The sequence below is a fragment of the Vipera ursinii genome, assembly GCF_947247035.1.
Source record: "Vipera ursinii genome assembly, chromosome: 4".
NCBI lineage: Eukaryota > Metazoa > Chordata > Lepidosauria > Squamata > Viperidae > Vipera > Vipera ursinii.
The window spans coordinates 61,527,828-61,544,912 of NC_139514.1; the positions used below are offsets into that span (position 1 = coordinate 61,527,828).

The window sequence follows — 17,085 nt, forward strand, 5'->3', positions numbered from 1 at the left end:
GCAGTCACTGCCTTCCTAAAAATGAGTGGGAAACATGAATCTTCAAAAGTTTCTGGCCCGAATTTCCACAGCGATAAGGAAAGTTGGCAGTTCTACATAAGCTGACAGTTTTGTATTGTGGGTCCCTTTACTGTTCTCAATTCCTCCTACAGCCATGGCCTGGCTGATATTTTGACACAGTACAAAGTGGCTGTTTATTACAGTTGAGTGTTGTGGCCTGTACTGTGAAATGCATTTTGTCCATGGAATTTAACTGAACTTAGCATTTTAAGGCTTGTTGTTCAGTTGCTTACTTTTCCTGAGATTTCAGTGCTTCAAGACTGCTGAAGCCTCTGCTTCAAGTTGAAAAATGTTACACAGGAAGACATATCATGTAAAGGTTAGATTGGGTGTGATTTTGATGCTTAATTGTAAACAGCAAAGTGCAGAGAACCTTTTTTTTTGTCTCTTTGGCACACGCTATAGTTTGATTGTGTCTCTTAATAGTGCATGTATTTAAGTTGTACGAACTTCCCATTAGTGTAACTGGCATAATAATGGAATACACCTTGGCATATAAAAGAAACAAACTAGCAAATTGTATGAAAATTTGGGGAACAATTTTTATTTATATTGGGAACAAATTCTGGCATAATTAAGACTTTAAATTTCAACTGGTTTGAACTAGCATTTTTCCTATTTCAGTACTGCAATGGAAAATAACTAACTGAAATGTTCAGGCAAAAACTTTAAGAAATCACAAGATCAACCTTTCAGTAATTTCATGTATTTTAATTATTAAAAAGTATTTATTAACAAAGCTCAGGCAAATGCCAAAGTTCATATATTTGGTTTGTGTTTCTTTATAGGAACTTCAGAAAGAAATTGAAACCCATACAGACATCTTCCACAGCCTGGATGAAAATGGACAGAAAATCTTGAGGTCACTTGAAGGTTCTGATGATGGTGCCTTATTGCAGAGACGCCTGGATAACATGAATTTCCGATGGAGTGAACTTCGGAAAAAATCTTTAAATATAAGGTAGGGATAAAAATAGCAACATCTGGGAAGCAGAAAACTGAAGTGAAAACAGAATGATTCTGGGTAACCCATCTACCTATATAGCCCTCACTCTATGTAACCTTAGTCTTTTTATTGTAATTGGACTAAAATGGCTGCAAAATTTAAGCAATGATAATATACTAGATTACTCTATTACTCTGGAAAGATAATTCATTTTCTGCTTATGAGAGAGTTTTAGGAAGCAAAGTTAATTTTCTATAAATATTTGCATAAAAAGAGATTAATACTACTTACCGAGTCACCATGTTTTTGCTGAAATAATTACTTATAACTATCATTCTATACACTGTAATAAGAAAATTTGTAGCCCATGCTAAATTAATTTCAGAAGAATTACAATTAAAGCAAATTTCAGAAGAAGCAAAGCAAATTTCGGAGGAAACTCATTTTGTTCATATGGTGTTCTTTCTCTGATATAAGTAGCATATTTGAATCATGTTGTTTGGGAATTCAGATATAAATTTGCATAGAATTGGGAATTGTATTTATTTACAATAGTTACAATCTGGTAAATGGACAAAACTTTGAGGAAAGATTTGCAATGTGGAACTCATATGTAAGTGTTCCTTAATTGTTGATGTAAGTTTAGGTTTGTAAATCCAATTGTGGGGTAGAAAGGTGATGTCTTCTTGGGGAGAAAAGTCATTCTGCAAAAGTTCATAATAAAGAGTATTATTAGAGAAAATTTTAACAATTGCAGCGCAGACAAAGTATTGTTTAAATCACTTTTGTTTGCTCTCAACCCTTCTCAAAGCTTTTTTTTGCATGACAGTAACCATCTTCATAACATTATTAAAAATAAATGAAATATGTGAATCTGAAAAATATTAATGTCTGAGGTGAAAATAAAATTATTTTCCCCACATATATAACAAAAAGGATCTTTGAAATCTACATGAGCCATTTTTATCCCCTGAACTTCATAGACAAAAAAGAAAAAAGAAAACAGCATATGAGTCAAACAGAGGAGCTTTGCTGTAATTTTGATCACCCAATTTTGATACTACTGACATTAAGCAAATTGAAAATAGTGACCATAGTTTATCATGGTTGCCTTTCTTTCTTGAATTAAACATTAAAGCAATGTTCTTGTTCTACAGAAATAGGAAGTTATAATGAGACATTTATTATAGCCAAACTATGTAGGTGAGAACACAGTTGAACTTTATTTTTTTCCTTAAACCAGAAAATGCGTACAGTTGTTATTACACACACCCATGCATGTATATAAGGAACAAAACACTTATTTCTCTATAGATTGGAGAATGGACACAATAGTTATATTGCCTACATTCACACAATATCTTGGACCTGGTTACTGTCCTGTTCATTGTACAATGAAATATGCATTCACACAATGTACTAAATCTAGACATTGGTAAAGTTTGTATACGTGTATGTTTGCAAATTTTAAAGTCCTAGGTGAATATAGCCCAGAGAAGTTATGTGAATTCAGAAATGGATTAATTCGGTAAACAAACTGTGCAAGTTATATGAACAGAACTACAATGAGAATTATGGAACAAAATGCCTCTCAGCATATACTGTAATTCAAGTACACATTTAGCAGCACCAAACTCATAAATAGTTTCATATGAAAGCCTACAATTTGTTTTGTATTCCCCCAAGTTATTTTTCAGCTACTGATTATGAAAATTAAATGTACTTGGTTATTAATTTTGGATGTGAGAATCAGTATTCTTACTGCAAATTCTTAAGGGATCCACTTGTTAATCCTGATATATTTTCTTCCCATTCACCACTTTGGAACACCGTATTTTTCCTCCTAACTTCTGTTTGCATAATTCAAGCTCTCCATTTTGAAAGTCACAAAAGATACAGTGCACACAGTTTGAAAAGTTGAACTTTTGGATGTAGATGTTTGGCTTTGAGGAAAGGTTCACAATAGTGACTTCCTTTAAGATCCTTTTAGAGAAGGTTTTGTCTTGTTTTGTTTGGATGAAAGTCTCACCCTTTCAAAATAATATAAAGTTTAACCCCCACAAATGAGGTGTGCTTTGCTCCTGCACTTGCAACATATGACATCTAGCTAACACTGTTGGGCAGGCTTCAGCAATCTTTAAGCTAGTTTATGCTGATTTTAATGGAGATGGAGCATAAATTTTACAGAATTTTATATTATTTTTTGTAGTTTGTACTCAGTACTCATTACTTTTTAAAAACCTTTGTACTCATTTTGTGACTTCTGGGGGAGGGGAGGGGAGGGGAAGAAGGAAGGAAGGAAGGAAGGAAGGAAGGAAGGAAGGAAGGAGGGAGGGAGGGAGGGAAGGAAGGAAGGAAGGAAGGAAGGAAGGAAGGAAGGAAGGAAGGAAGGAAACAGATCTACTATATAGCTTATATTTTAACCTTTAAGAAATGTTCAAATGAGTTCAAAGAAATAGAGGGAAAAGAAACAATAAAAGTTCTGATCTCACATTGTGCCTTGCTACTGGAAATCATCTTTTTCATATTGTCTTTAATATATATATGAATCAAGGAAGATATTGCTTTGGTGATATTTGTAACACAGAAACTTAACCTCTTTTTTAGGTCTCATCTAGAAGCCAGTTCTGATCAGTGGAGACGTCTACATCTTTCTCTTCAGGAACTTCTGGCATGGCTGCAGTTGAAAGAAGATGAGCTAAAGCGACAGACACCAATTGGTGGTGATCTTCCCACTGTACAAAAGCAGAATGATACCCATAGGGTATGCTTTTTAACAAAAAAAAAACCTTCAGGAAGTTAATATAAAAACATAAAAATTTGAAAACTAATAACTGATTTTCCTGGGTTGATAATGTAATCTCTCAGATTGTAGTTTTAATATCTTTATGTTTAATTATGCTTCAAGCAATAGATGTCAAGAACTACATATCTTAATATAACCACTTTTTAAGACATGATAAAAAATATAGTGAACTGCAGTGGGGGTAACTAGAGTACAAGTACATAAGTCATGGCAACTGTATTATAAAGTCAAGTGATAAAAGGCATATGACTTTATAGTACAATTGCCATGACTTATGTACTTTCATCTGATGTTGGACACAAGTACATTCTGGAACTTATGTCAAGGCATCATAACATGTGTTTCATCAAGTTGGCAGCATTGCAACTTGCTGTAAATGATACCATATTTGCTGAACCTTTGTCCTTCAACAAAGGTTGGATTCCTTTGGAGGAGGTATTATTTTATTATTCTTGTTTTATGGGATTTCAAAGCCTATAGTGACATTGCAAAGATGGACCCAGTATTTCATGACTACCTTTTATCTGTGAAGTTGAAAATATTTGTTGGCAATATTGTGATTTGGAATACAGAGATTTGGAATACAGAGATGGCAAAAAAGATTGACCCAATTGCTTCTCTTTCTCTTGTAGAGCCAAATACATTCTTCAATTTATTAGAAAGGTAAAAATGATGAAAGGGTTAGGACAACAGCTGAACTACAAGATCAAAATATGCTTGTTTTGAAGGCCTAATTTGTGGCAGTCCAGATAGAAAAGATGGATTACATCAATGTCTTTATTATACCTGCTTTGATAAAGTTGTACTACTCTCTGCACTATGCATTTTATTAGAGAAATGAGAGAGTCATTATGAACAGTTCACATAATTCATTGTGGATAGCATTATTCAGATCTGCTACCCTTTGGATGCCAATGTTAGGGCCGATCACTGAAATGTACATTTGGCAGCCATATAACTTGTTGTTATAAATCTTGCAGGCTAGCTAAGTGAAAAGATAAGTTATTCATTATTTAAACCTTGTTTCTTCCTTCCTAGCTGATAAATCTGTCAAAGTAGAACTGACCACATATTTAATGGATGTAATAAATCTCTCTTGCAATTGGTCTGCATTCCCCCACCCAATCTATTTAATGGAGGAGACCTGGAACAGTTACAGGTCAACACAAACAATTTCTAGGAAAATTGATTGAAAAGGCCTCACAGATGTACTTTTAATTGATTTGATATTAACTGTCTGAACTCATTTTAATTTGACTGTCCACTTGGATAACAGACTTCTATACCACTTTTGTATGACCCATGTGGAACCTGGATGGATAGGGTATGACTCTGCTTGTTGTATGGAATCATTTGGTGGCTTTTATGACATTTACCCCAGTATACTTAATTGGCCAGTGAAATGAGGATTTTTTATTAGTTTTTATTGATTTTTTAATGCAATTCAACAGTACTTATTCAACAAATTTATTGTCTGAGTTTATCATTTACTAATACAAATTAAATTCCTAATCCCTAATTTGTTTCTCTAACCATTGATAAAATAAGTCCCAAGTTTGAAAATATTCTATTTCTTCTTTTTCTTTCAACCTCAAAGTAAGTCTGTCTATTTCCACAGTCTAGTATTTTTTTAATTATTTATTCCTCTGGTGGTATTTCTTCATTTTTCCAGTATTGTGCGAATGTAATTCTTGCCCCTGTTGTCACATGCAAAATCAAATATATACTTTGTTTATGAAGTTTTTTCTGGCGTTATGCTTAATAAAAAGATTTCAGGTTTAAAATCTACCATGTTTCCCCAACTTCTTTTCTAGCGAGTGTATTTTTGTCCAATATCTCTTTGCTTTAACATATGTCCACCACATATGATAAAGAAGTACTTTACGATTACATTTCCAACATTTATCTGACATATTTTTTAAAACATTTTCGCTAATCTTGCTGGTGGCAAATGTCATCTATAAAACATTTTATATAAGTTTTCTTTATAAGAGCTTGACGTTATCAGTTTATAATTTCTTTCCCACTGTCATTGCTATTTCTCTAAGTCTATATTGTATCCAAAGTTCTTTGCCCATATTATGATTGTTTCTTTTACTTGTTTATCTTCCATTTTCAAATTTAATAAAAAGTTATACATTTTCTTAAATCGTTTTTCATCAGAAATATTTACCCCCTCAGAGGCCACCAAAGCCCAGGCCCTCCCAGCCCCACACTGCAGCTTTGCTCTCAAGATGTTAGTAATATCTGATCAAACAAAATCTGCTCTTTATAAAATCCATACAGTTTAACATTTTTATCATATCTCACCTGCATTTGTACATGTGACCACCATGATAGATCAATACCCTGATTTTTCATCTTTTGCCTAGTTTTTAAGTTCCCTTCAGAGTTCAGAATATCTTTGTCCATATTTTCTCACGACTGACTAAATTTGGATGTACAAATGCTTCCATTGTTGAAAGCCATCCTGAAATTTTTAAATATATTTTACATTTTATTTTTTCCCATGTTAATAATAATGCATTTCTAATGTAGTGGTTTTGAAAATATTTATGAATTTTATTTTTCCCATACCATAAGAAAGCATGCCAACCAAGTTGTAAGTCATGTCCCTCTAAATACAAAAATCTTTTGTTTCTGAGGGTTATCCATTTTTTTACCCATGTTAACACTGATGCTTGATAATATAAAACCCAGTCTGGCAAACCAAAACCTCCATTCCCCTTAGCTTCTTGTAGCATTTTCAGTTTAAATTCTAGCTTTCTTTCCTTGCCAAATAAATTTTAAAATTTAAGTCTTCAAAGAATTTTTTCTCTAGTTTTATGGGTATTGTTTGGAATAAAAACAATGATAATATATTCATTTTCACCGTAGCGATTCTTCCTAACATCGACAATTGCAGATTTTTCTATTTGTCCAAGTCAAGTTTTATTTTGTTTGGTAATTTTATATAATTATCTTCTTTTATCATTGAGCATCTTGCTATCAGGTATATTTCCAAGTATTTAACCTTTTTAGCTATTTATAGTTCTATTTTTTCTGACAATTGTTTTTTGTTTATTTGTAAGATTTTTGACTATTACTTTAGTCTTTTCTCTGTTTATCTTTAGCCCTGTTACCTCTCCAAACTGTTCTATATTTTCCAATAATTTAGGAATCATCTCTAAAGGCTCCTCTAGGATAAATACCAGGTCATCTGCAAATGTGTGTAGTTTATAAGTTTTGTCTTTTATTTCCAGTCCTTTAATTTCTGACTGCTGGCTAATATTTCTATTTAGATCTTCCAAAGTTAAAATGAGTAATAGTGGAGATAGTGGACATCCTTGTCTTGTGCCTTTTCTTATATCAAAATTCTCTATAGTGAAATGAGTTTTAGGGGCAGTTTTAGTTTTAGGTTTTTTTGTGCATAATTCTGCATTTCCCATAAAACCAACTCTAGAGGTTTGTATCAACAATATTAATTTGCCATAGACCAGATCTATGATTACCCATAGGTCTCCATACCCATTTAGTACATAGTGTGATTAACTGAAAAATCATGAAATGACATTACAAAACAAACCTCTGCCTTTTGTATTTGTATCCTGATATCTGGACACAAATCCCTGATTACCATAAATCATGGAGTGTGTTGTAACATTATGACACAAATTCATCATTTGTTTTTCCTTGCCATCTGTAAAGACCTATGCTTGTCTCCCTGCTGTTTAAGATCTTCATAAAATAGCTAGAGTTGGTTATTTTGGAACCAGGCATTATTTTAGTACATTTAAATATTATGAAAACTTTATAGTAGACTAGGTCACTGATGGTGAACCTTTTAGAGACTGAGTGCCCCCAAAATGGCCCCACCCACCTGCCCCCATTTCACCCCCAGCACATCCTGCCCCATCCCACCCTGCCCCTTTCCCTGCCCCACCCACCTGCAGGGCCACTCACCACCTCCACAGCCCACTGCAGATCGCCCAGGTGGCCCAGCAGCACCATGGCAGCCACGTCCTCCACCCATGCCCCATAGAATCAGCTGCACACGACAGGTCACGTGGACGGAGTCTTGTCCTCACTGCCCGGCTGCCATGTCCTTGGCTGTGCTGCTCTGCGCAGGCTGCACTCGGGGGCAACTCTCATTCGGGGGACCGTTGGTGAGGAGGGGGCTGCAGGGGGAGATGGGGCTGGGCGATGGCATGCATGCCCACAGAGAGGGCTATGAGTGCTGCCTCTGGCACGCGTGCTATAGGTTCACCACCACTGCACTAGGCGAACTAACCAAATGAAACTTATATGCAAATGATTAAAATGTTGTTTGTAACTGAGAAACTATTTTCTGGAATTAAAATTCCATCTCTTTTGGTTAGGTTTTAATTCCCCCCCACCCCCAGTGACCAGGTCACACATTAGGAGTGTTACTTGAGCCTCAGCTGTAATTTGATTAATAGATGGAGACTGAGGTTCATCATGCATTTATTAGTGCACCAGTTGGATTTGGCAAAGGCTACCTATGTGTTGTTATGTCTTGTATTGACTATTGGAAGAGCAAACTTTGAAAAGTAGGTAAAGAGTTGGATTGTTGAAACATGCCATTTGTGGTTTATAAAGCTTCTGAGAATAAAAGTATACTATGGAATGTGTGATTTCAGAAGCAGTTGTAAAGTCTGATTTCTTAACCACTTTGACCATGTTTCTCATCTCTGTCTCTTCCACATGTTCTTTGGTTACAATTCCTGTTCCAGTTAACTATCAAAGCTAGTCTCTTCATTGATACTTTTAGAAAACCTTTTCCACATGTGTAGCACATTTGTAACAGAATATAAAACTTGTCTTGTTAGAGGCATTTGGTTCCCTGTGGAAGACAAAGAACAAAAGTTAGTTTGATATTTAGGTCATCCTGTCTATTTCTCAGGAAGTCTCGGTTAAAAAAAAGGTGGAAAATAAGACTTACTTTAAAATTGTCTTTGACAGATAATTTATTTATACTTTCCAGGATTCCTCTTCCTCTTTCTAGTACATTTTCTTACCAAAGCAATATGTGTGCTACCCTATAGATATATTTTAATGCTTTGCATGATAATAGTGCTAAAATATCGGGTCCTTTAGAAATCAATTAGTCTTCACAAGAGCCGTTTCAATTGTATTTTCACAGAAATCTTATGAAATACATTAGGTTAGATACAAGAGTATCAGTTATCTATAATTTGATCTTAGCCATTGGGGAAGACTTAGTCAGGGAAGCAGAAATAGCAGGCATATTGAAGAAGAAAAAAAGTGTAACATTCTAGATTTTTAAAGGAAAATTATATATATATATATATATATATATATATATATATATATATATATATATATATATATATATATATATATAGTCCAAAATTATCAAATGATTCTTGCAGCTATATTGCACATGATCATGTGTCCACAACCCTAATCCAATACTGATTACTATACATATTATTAAACTACATTTCTTTCAGTTCTCATCCCAAAACTGTTGGATTTCTTTCTATGGAGAAACTTATTTTATGTAGCTATTTGGGTTCTTTCCAATATTGCATATGCTTTTTATGAATATTGAACAGCATGGTAAAATAGGTCATGTTATATTTATTTTGCATACATTAAGTATATCAGAATAGAAAATAAAACTGATTAATCACATACCATGGAATTTGACAATATTTTGTTTTATGTGTACCAAAATGGCTACAGTAATCCCTATTTTCCCTATATTTAATTTGTTATACTGCCTTTTCGTACTTTTACAAATAAGAGTAAGATTCTGAAGTGAAACCTATAACTCTATTTTATTACCTCTAGCAAAAATATCAGCCTCAAAACAGGAAAACACATGGATGTTTCATAGTGGAGTTTAGTAAATTTCCTCTACTGGCATGACTTTATGACTGAAATATAGGAAATTTAAAAATGAAAGAAGCAATTGCAAATGGAAAAGTTAGAGAAGTGTGTACTGTGTGTAAAAATATCCAAGTTAAAGTTATTGACGATGCAGTGGGGAGCTGTGGATTAAAATATGTGGGGAAGCAAATAAAAGCAATAGTATTATCCAACTAGTCAACCAGAACATACTTTCCAAAGGCAAAAAGTTTTTTCAAAGGGCATGAGGAAGTAATATTGAGGCACTTATACTGGGAGAAAATTCTGTCAAGCAGGATTTTTCCAGAGAATTTCGTCCAGAAGATGAAATGAAATACAAGGAGTATCAGTTATCCATGACCTTAGAGAAGACTTAGTCAAGGAAGCAGAAAAACATGGAATATTGAAGAAAAGTAAATAATAATAATAATAATAATAATAATAATAATAATAATAATAATAATAATAATAACAGCAGCAACAACAGCAACAACAACCAGAATCCAGAAGTTTTAAGAAAGTCTACCAGATATTTATCTTATAGTAAATGCTTTGACCAAGGAATGAGGACTATTATTTTGAAGGGGTTTTGGTAAAAAGTTTAGGCAATTGAATACAATGTGATAGATAAGATTGAATCCAGAACAGGAATTACTGTGTTTGGGAAGGATATATTTGACCAAAGTATCTAGTAATTTATTTATTTACTTTTCATTTATGAAAACATTTAATCTTTCTTTGCTTTTTCATTCAGTGAAAAAAAGGAAAATATACAGTCAGGCTATAAAAGCAACTTAAATGTCAGTTTATATTTTTATTGTTTTCTTTTGTAGGCCTTTAAGAGGGAATTAAAAATGAAAGACCCTGTTGTCTTGAATGCACTTGAAACAGCCCGAATGTTCATATCTGAGAAGCCTCTGGAAGGAGTGGAGACGTTTTACCAGGAGCCGAGAGGTAATTGCTAGAGTGCAATAATAACCTTCTGGAAGCAGCAGCAGCAGTGTCTTAAAAAAAATCTATCCATTCTTATTGGAACTCTCTAAATATTTGCAAATTTAATATGACAAGAATAAGAATACTCAGAATGTAAACAGTAATCAGTTTGCAGATTTATGAGCATACCTTCTTTGCATATTCTAATCTAATATTGTTTCAACAGTATATGGAATAGGTGATCATGATGCCACTCAGTGGACTTAATGCCACTGATGTAACCCCATGATACTACTCAATTTGAGCCAGTGCCACAGATATAACACTTGAATATTTTTGCCTCTTAATAATAAAAAAATGAGATTTTGTTTTTACATTTTATTTATGTTATCTATGTGCTTTGCTTTTTAGAGCTGTCTCCGGGTGAGAGAGCCCAGAATGTGACTCGACTCCTAAAGAAGCAGACAGATGAGGTTAAAACAGAATGGGATAAACTGAATCTACAATCTGCCGACTGGCAAAAAAAGATTGATGAAGCCCTTGAAAGACTACAAGAGCTCCATGAGGCAATGGATGATTTTGATCTAAAACTACGTCAGGCAGAAACTGTCAAAGAGTCTTGGCAGCCAGTTGGGGATTTGCTCATTGACTCACTGCAGGATCATCTTGAAAAACTGAAGGTAAAATGGTATTTCTGTTCAGTGCTGTTTCCATTAAGATACAATTAACATTCTGCTGTAGCTCCCCCTTCAACACAAAGAGAGAATTCATTGTGATTTTAATTAATCACAATGACTATTAAGATAACAGCAGCTCCCTTTGGTCCTGGAGGAAACTGAGTATCTGGATCCGTACCAATCGGGTTTCAGGCCCGGGTATAGCACGGAGACGACATTGGTTGCGCTGGTGAATGATCTCTGGCGGCCCCGAGATAGGGGTTATTCCTCTGTCCTGGTCCTATTAGATCTCTCAGCGGCTTTTGATACCATCGACCACGGTATCTTCCTGCATCGTCTTGAGGAGTTGGGAGTGGGAGGCACCGTTCTGTGGTGGTTCTCCTACCTCTCGGGCCGTTCGCAGACGGTGTTGGCAGGGGGCAGAGGTTAACCCCTAGGCCCCTTAGTTGTGGGGTGCCTCAGGGGTCGGTGCTCTCGCCCCTCCTGTTCAACATCTATATGAAGCCGCTGGGAAAGATCATCCGTGGCTTTGGGGTGAAGTATCATCAATATGCTGATGATACCCAGCTTTTCATCTCCACCCCGAACCAACCCAGTGATGCCCTCAATCGATGTCCCATTGCCTGGAAGCGGTACAGATTTGGATGGGAAAGAACAGGCTCCAGCTCAACCCGGCCAAGAGTGAGTGGCTTTACGTACCGACATCTCGTTTAGTCCAAGAGGTTCCATCTTTGATTATAGGAGGAGAGATGTTACCTCCCGTTGATAGAGCATGCAATCTAGGCGTCCTCCTGGATTCACGACTCAGTTTTGAAGATCATATTGGAGTCGTGGCTAGGGGGGCATTTGCCCAGATTCGCCTGTTACACCAGTTGTGCCCCTTTCTGGACCGAGATGCCCTACGTACAATCACCCACGCACTCGTTACCTCCTGTATAGACTACTGCAATGCTCTCTACATGGGGCTGCCCTTGAAGACCACCCGGAGGCTTCAGCTGGTGCAGAATGCGGCTGCACGGGTAGTGATGGGAGCACCACGATACTCCCATATTACACCCCTCCTGCGTGAGCTGCATTGGTTACCGGTTGCCCTCCGGGTGAGATTTAAGGTGCTGGTACTTACCTTTAAAGCCCTACATGGCTTAGGCCCGGGATACTTGCAGGACCATCTGCTGCCGGGAACGAATTCCCATCGCCCAGTACGCTCACACAGAGAAGGCCTCCTCAGGGTACCGTCGGCTAGACAATGTCGGCTGGCGACCCCCAGGGGAAGGGCCTTCTCTGTGGAAGCGCCAGCCCTGTGGAACCAGCTCCCCCCTGAGCTTCGGATGGCCCAAGATCTCCAGTCCTTTCGCCGCGGCCTCAAAACACTCCTTTTCCACCTGGCTGACCTGGACTGACAGGGATTTTAATTATGTTTACAATTTTTAACTCTAATTTTTAATTTATTTAAATTTTTAATTTTAATTTATTGTACAGAGACCTTTAATTTTAATTTTATCTTAATTTCTGTATTTATTGTATGTTATTGTTGTTAGCCGCCCTGAGTCCTTCAGGAGATAGGGCGGGATATAAGTCCCATTAATAAATAAATAAATAAATAAATAAATAAATAAATAAATAAATAAATAAATAAATAAATAAAATAACATATAAATAAAAATATATTACTGCTATCTTTAAATTTAGTTGTGCCTTAAAATGTAGGCTGGTGAGAAATTCCAAAAGCATTACCCCTCAGCGTTACCCCCTCAGCGTTTGTTGTGATTCAGTGTCAGCCTATGCTCCTAGCAGCTGAGTCTGATGAATCTGAGGAGGAGGAGGAGGGGTTTGGAGAGCATTTGGTGTCAGAGGGAGGCTCTGATGCACTGCAGGACTCTCAGCCTGGCCCCTCCAGTCATGTTCCTCAGGAGGCTCAGCTGTGTGAGTATGAGGTGTTGGACCCAGCTGAATCTGTTCAGAGATGCTAGAAGCAGAAGGCAATCCAGCAGAGCAGAGAAAATCAATGAGGCAACTCAGTGAGAGGAGGAGAAGGCAGTGAGAAGCCACGCCTTGGGACTGATAATAAAAGGGGAAGGTGTGGGCAGGGCTGGTTGGTGAAGGCAACCATTTGGAGACATTCTAAGAGAATTCTGGTCTGTTCTTGCTACTTCTGTTTAACTCTTGTTTGTTAACTCTTGTTTGATATTTTGATTTATTTATTGAAGGAAATATTCTGTTGCTTTTTTGTTTGAACTGTAAATAAATTTGGCTTGGGTTTTTCCAGCTTATTGACTGTAAAAGGGAAAAAGGGGTTGTCCCTGACAAACAAACAGGGCTGGTCGTAGGCTGGAACAGAAAAGTGTTACCCCCTCAGAGGCCGCCAAAGCCCAGGCCCTCCCAGCCCCGCTCCCCTCCGTTGCGCACTGCAGCTTTGCTCTCAAGATGTTGGTAAAGTGTCCTTTCTAGCAGAAGCTCACACGAAGCGAGGTGGCAGACTCTCATTGTCAAAGGCGGGGGGGGGGGCTTTCAGGAACAAAGAGGATCAGCCCCTAGCCCCGATAGTCAATGTGTGACGGTGTTCAACAGCCCCAGGCAGTCATAGCAGCAATAGTCAATGATTTCACAGCAACCGTTTATAAACAAGTGGTGGAGAAAACCCCGGGTCCAGGCAGCTATAGGAACATAAATGAAGGTAGTCAGCATTCTGCAGTAACAGCTCGCCCCACAAGGGAAACTCCCCACAATGTCTATAACTTGCACAAATAACAATAATCAAAGTTTGGATGGCCACTGGTCTCCAAAACAGTAACAACCAGCCTCTCCTTCTCTTCTATCATTGCTCGCAGTCTCAGGTCTCGTTGGTGTCAAAACCCCTTCCCCCTTTCCTTTATTTTTTATCCTAAATATAAATTAAATAATTTTTTTCATCAAAAATTAAATTTTTTTTCATTAGAAATTTCTTAAATTAAATATTTTTCATCCTGAATATATATATATATATATATATATATATATATATATATATATATATATATTCAACGGAATCCCATCCGTCATCATCAGGCTGGTGGCTTCTGCTTCCTTCTTCTGCTTCCTGCTTCCTTCTTTCTGAAGATGAAAGGAACGCGGGAAGAAACCCGAGACACTCTCTCTCTCTCTCTCTCTCTCTCTCTCTCTCTATATATATATATATATATATATATATATATATATATATATATATATATATATATATATATATATATGGATCCTTGGTTTTTCGGGTTTTTCCCCGCGTAGAATTAAAGGTGTAGGCGCAACGTTTCGACGGAATCCCATCCGTCATCATCGAAAAACCAAGGATCCACATACAGGCACCCGCGAAAACCTCAGAAAACATATATATATATATATACACACACACAAAGTAAACGAGCACTGGGATGGAATAAGAAAAACTAAAACAATTTTTATTGCTAAAAGATCAAGCTTTCGTTGGCTAACTGCGAACATCGTCAGGATGGAACGCTGGGGTGGGGAGATTGCGTTTATACTGTTGGTGTCTGCACTCTGTTCATGGAGCGCGTCACTGGTCTGTTTGTTGAGGTTGGCCGTATTTCTTTGAGTTGTCGCGCATCCATTTTGGGGGGATGTAGTTGTCTCTGGGTATTGGTTGTTAAAAGTTGGCTGCTTGTTTAAGGAAGCTTGGTTTTCAAACCACTCCTCTATCAACCAGCACATAGACCTCCCCCCTGCATACCAGGCACTAAGGAATTGGGAAGAGGAACGACGTGCATGATATGGAGGCAAACAGCGCAAGCATTTACAGAGCACCTCATTGTATCAAAATCAAGATTGCAACAACACACAACCACCCTGCAATGTAGAACACAGGGAAGAAGAGCAACAACCATTTAGGACCTCTGGTATGAGAACACGGGCAATGACTAGAGCTATGGCTACAACACATGGAACTATCAGCAATTCACTTTTAACAACAGATACCCAGAGACAACTACATCCCCCAAAAACGGATGCACGACAACTCAAAGAAATACGGCCGACCTCAACAAACAGACCAGTGACGCGCTCCATGAGCAGAGTGTAGACACCAACAGTATAAACGCAATCTCCCCACCCCAGCGTTCCATCCCAGTGTTCGTTTAGTTTTTTAACATGCCTGGGATTCGCATTTTTAATCTTATCAAGGAATATATATATATATATGGCTCAGTGGGTTAGGATGCTGAGCTTGTCGATCAGAAGGTCGGGGAACTGCCGACTATACAAGAGTGGATTTTAAAGGTTTCTGACTTGGCAGAGATGGCGAAGATTTCGGCCTATTTGAAAGATTACTCGCAAGAACATTATATTATGGAATGGAGAAAATGGATTGAGTTTATCCAGAATAAGTATAGGGTCAAGAAGTTTTATCTAGCATTTGAATAAGTCTTCTTTCGTTTTCTTTTTTCTTTTTTTATTTTGTCTTCTATATATATTTAATAATGCTAAGTTTTGTTTGATCCTATATAAGTTAGAGAGTGATGGATTTTAGAGTTTATAGTTGTTAGTATATGGTTGTTTATGATTGCTTTTTTATATATATATACCTTGTATTTAGCTCTGGGAAGTCCGGGGGGGGAGGGGGGTTGGGGGGAGGTGGGGGGGGAGGAGGGAGGGGGGAGGGGGGGGGAAGGGGGGAGGTAGGGAGGGGAGGAGGGAGGGGGAAGGGGGTTTTTTAAAGGAAAACTGTATTTTTAAAACTTTTCAATAAAAAAAAAAGAAGAAGGTCGGCAGTTTGGCGGGTCGAATCCCAAGTGCCGCGTAACAGAGTGAGCGCCTGTTACTCGTCCCAGCTTCTGCCAACCTAGCAGTTCGAAAGCATGTAAAAATACAAGTAGAAAAATAGGGACCACTTCGGTGGGAAGGTAACAGCGTTCCGTGCGCCTTTGGCATCTAGTCATGCCGGCCACATGACCACGGAGACGTCCTCGGACAAGCGCTGGCTCTTCGGCTTTGAAACGGAGATGAGCACCGGCCCCTAGAGTTGGAAACGACTAGCACACATGTATATATATATATGTATATATATATATATTTGTTTTACCAAAAAAAATTACATATGTGTGTGTGTGTGTGTGTGTGTGTGTGTGTGTCTTCTGGCAGATAATTTGAACTTGGTACTTTCATATTTGTCTTGTAATTTTAAGATAGTGAAACTGATTTCCATGAAAACAGTATCCCAATATTTATGAAGAATTTAAAGAATTTGGATAATAATTCTAAGATTTAGTAAATAAATTTATTACATTATTAATATATTTAGTGGTTTTGACAGTACATAATCAGCATGAGAATTAGATTGAAATATACTATTTTATTCCAAGTATGTTTTGACCTTTTGAAAAGTTGCTTATAATATTAGCTTTCCATTAAATCCATTAAATTCCATTAAATTTCATTAAGTTCTATTGTATAGAATAGTGGTTCCCAAACTTTTCTGTACCCCGCACCCCTAGAATGCTTCTGATATATTCTCACACCTCTTACAAAAATTCAAAATTTTTGCATTGAATTATGCATATACACTATAATTTTGAAAACCCAAGTTTTTGCACCCCCTGGAATATCCTCTTGCAACCCCAGGGGGTGCGAGCACCCCTGGTTGGAAACCCCTGGTATAGAACAATATAGCAAAAATGCAGGGTTAACTGCATAAGTCAGTCCATAAGCAAATTGCATCCATATTTTTATCTCCAGTTATTATCTACACATGCAATTTAAGTATTTTTCAACATTTTCACAGCTTTTGTGACTTATTAATCATC

At 37.0% G+C, this 17,085-nt stretch overlaps 1 protein-coding gene across 9 annotated transcripts in view; it reads left to right on the forward strand.

Moving 5' to 3' along the window:
* The window catches only part of DMD (dystrophin), a 906,062-nt gene that overhangs the window by 717,067 nt on the left and 171,910 nt on the right, over positions 1-17,085 (forward strand). For all 9 annotated transcript variants that reach the window (XR_014492555.1, XM_083362891.1, XM_083362889.1 and 6 more), the window contains 4 exons: positions 849-1,021; positions 3,614-3,770; positions 10,520-10,640; positions 11,031-11,299. Coding sequence is in view for 8 of the 9 variants with exons in the window: in XM_083362891.1 (XP_083219017.1) it covers positions 849-1,021; positions 3,614-3,770; positions 10,520-10,640; positions 11,031-11,299 (720 nt within the window). In the remaining variant the exon portion in view is untranslated. The remainder of the gene's footprint in view (positions 1-848; positions 1,022-3,613; positions 3,771-10,519; positions 10,641-11,030; positions 11,300-17,085) is intronic.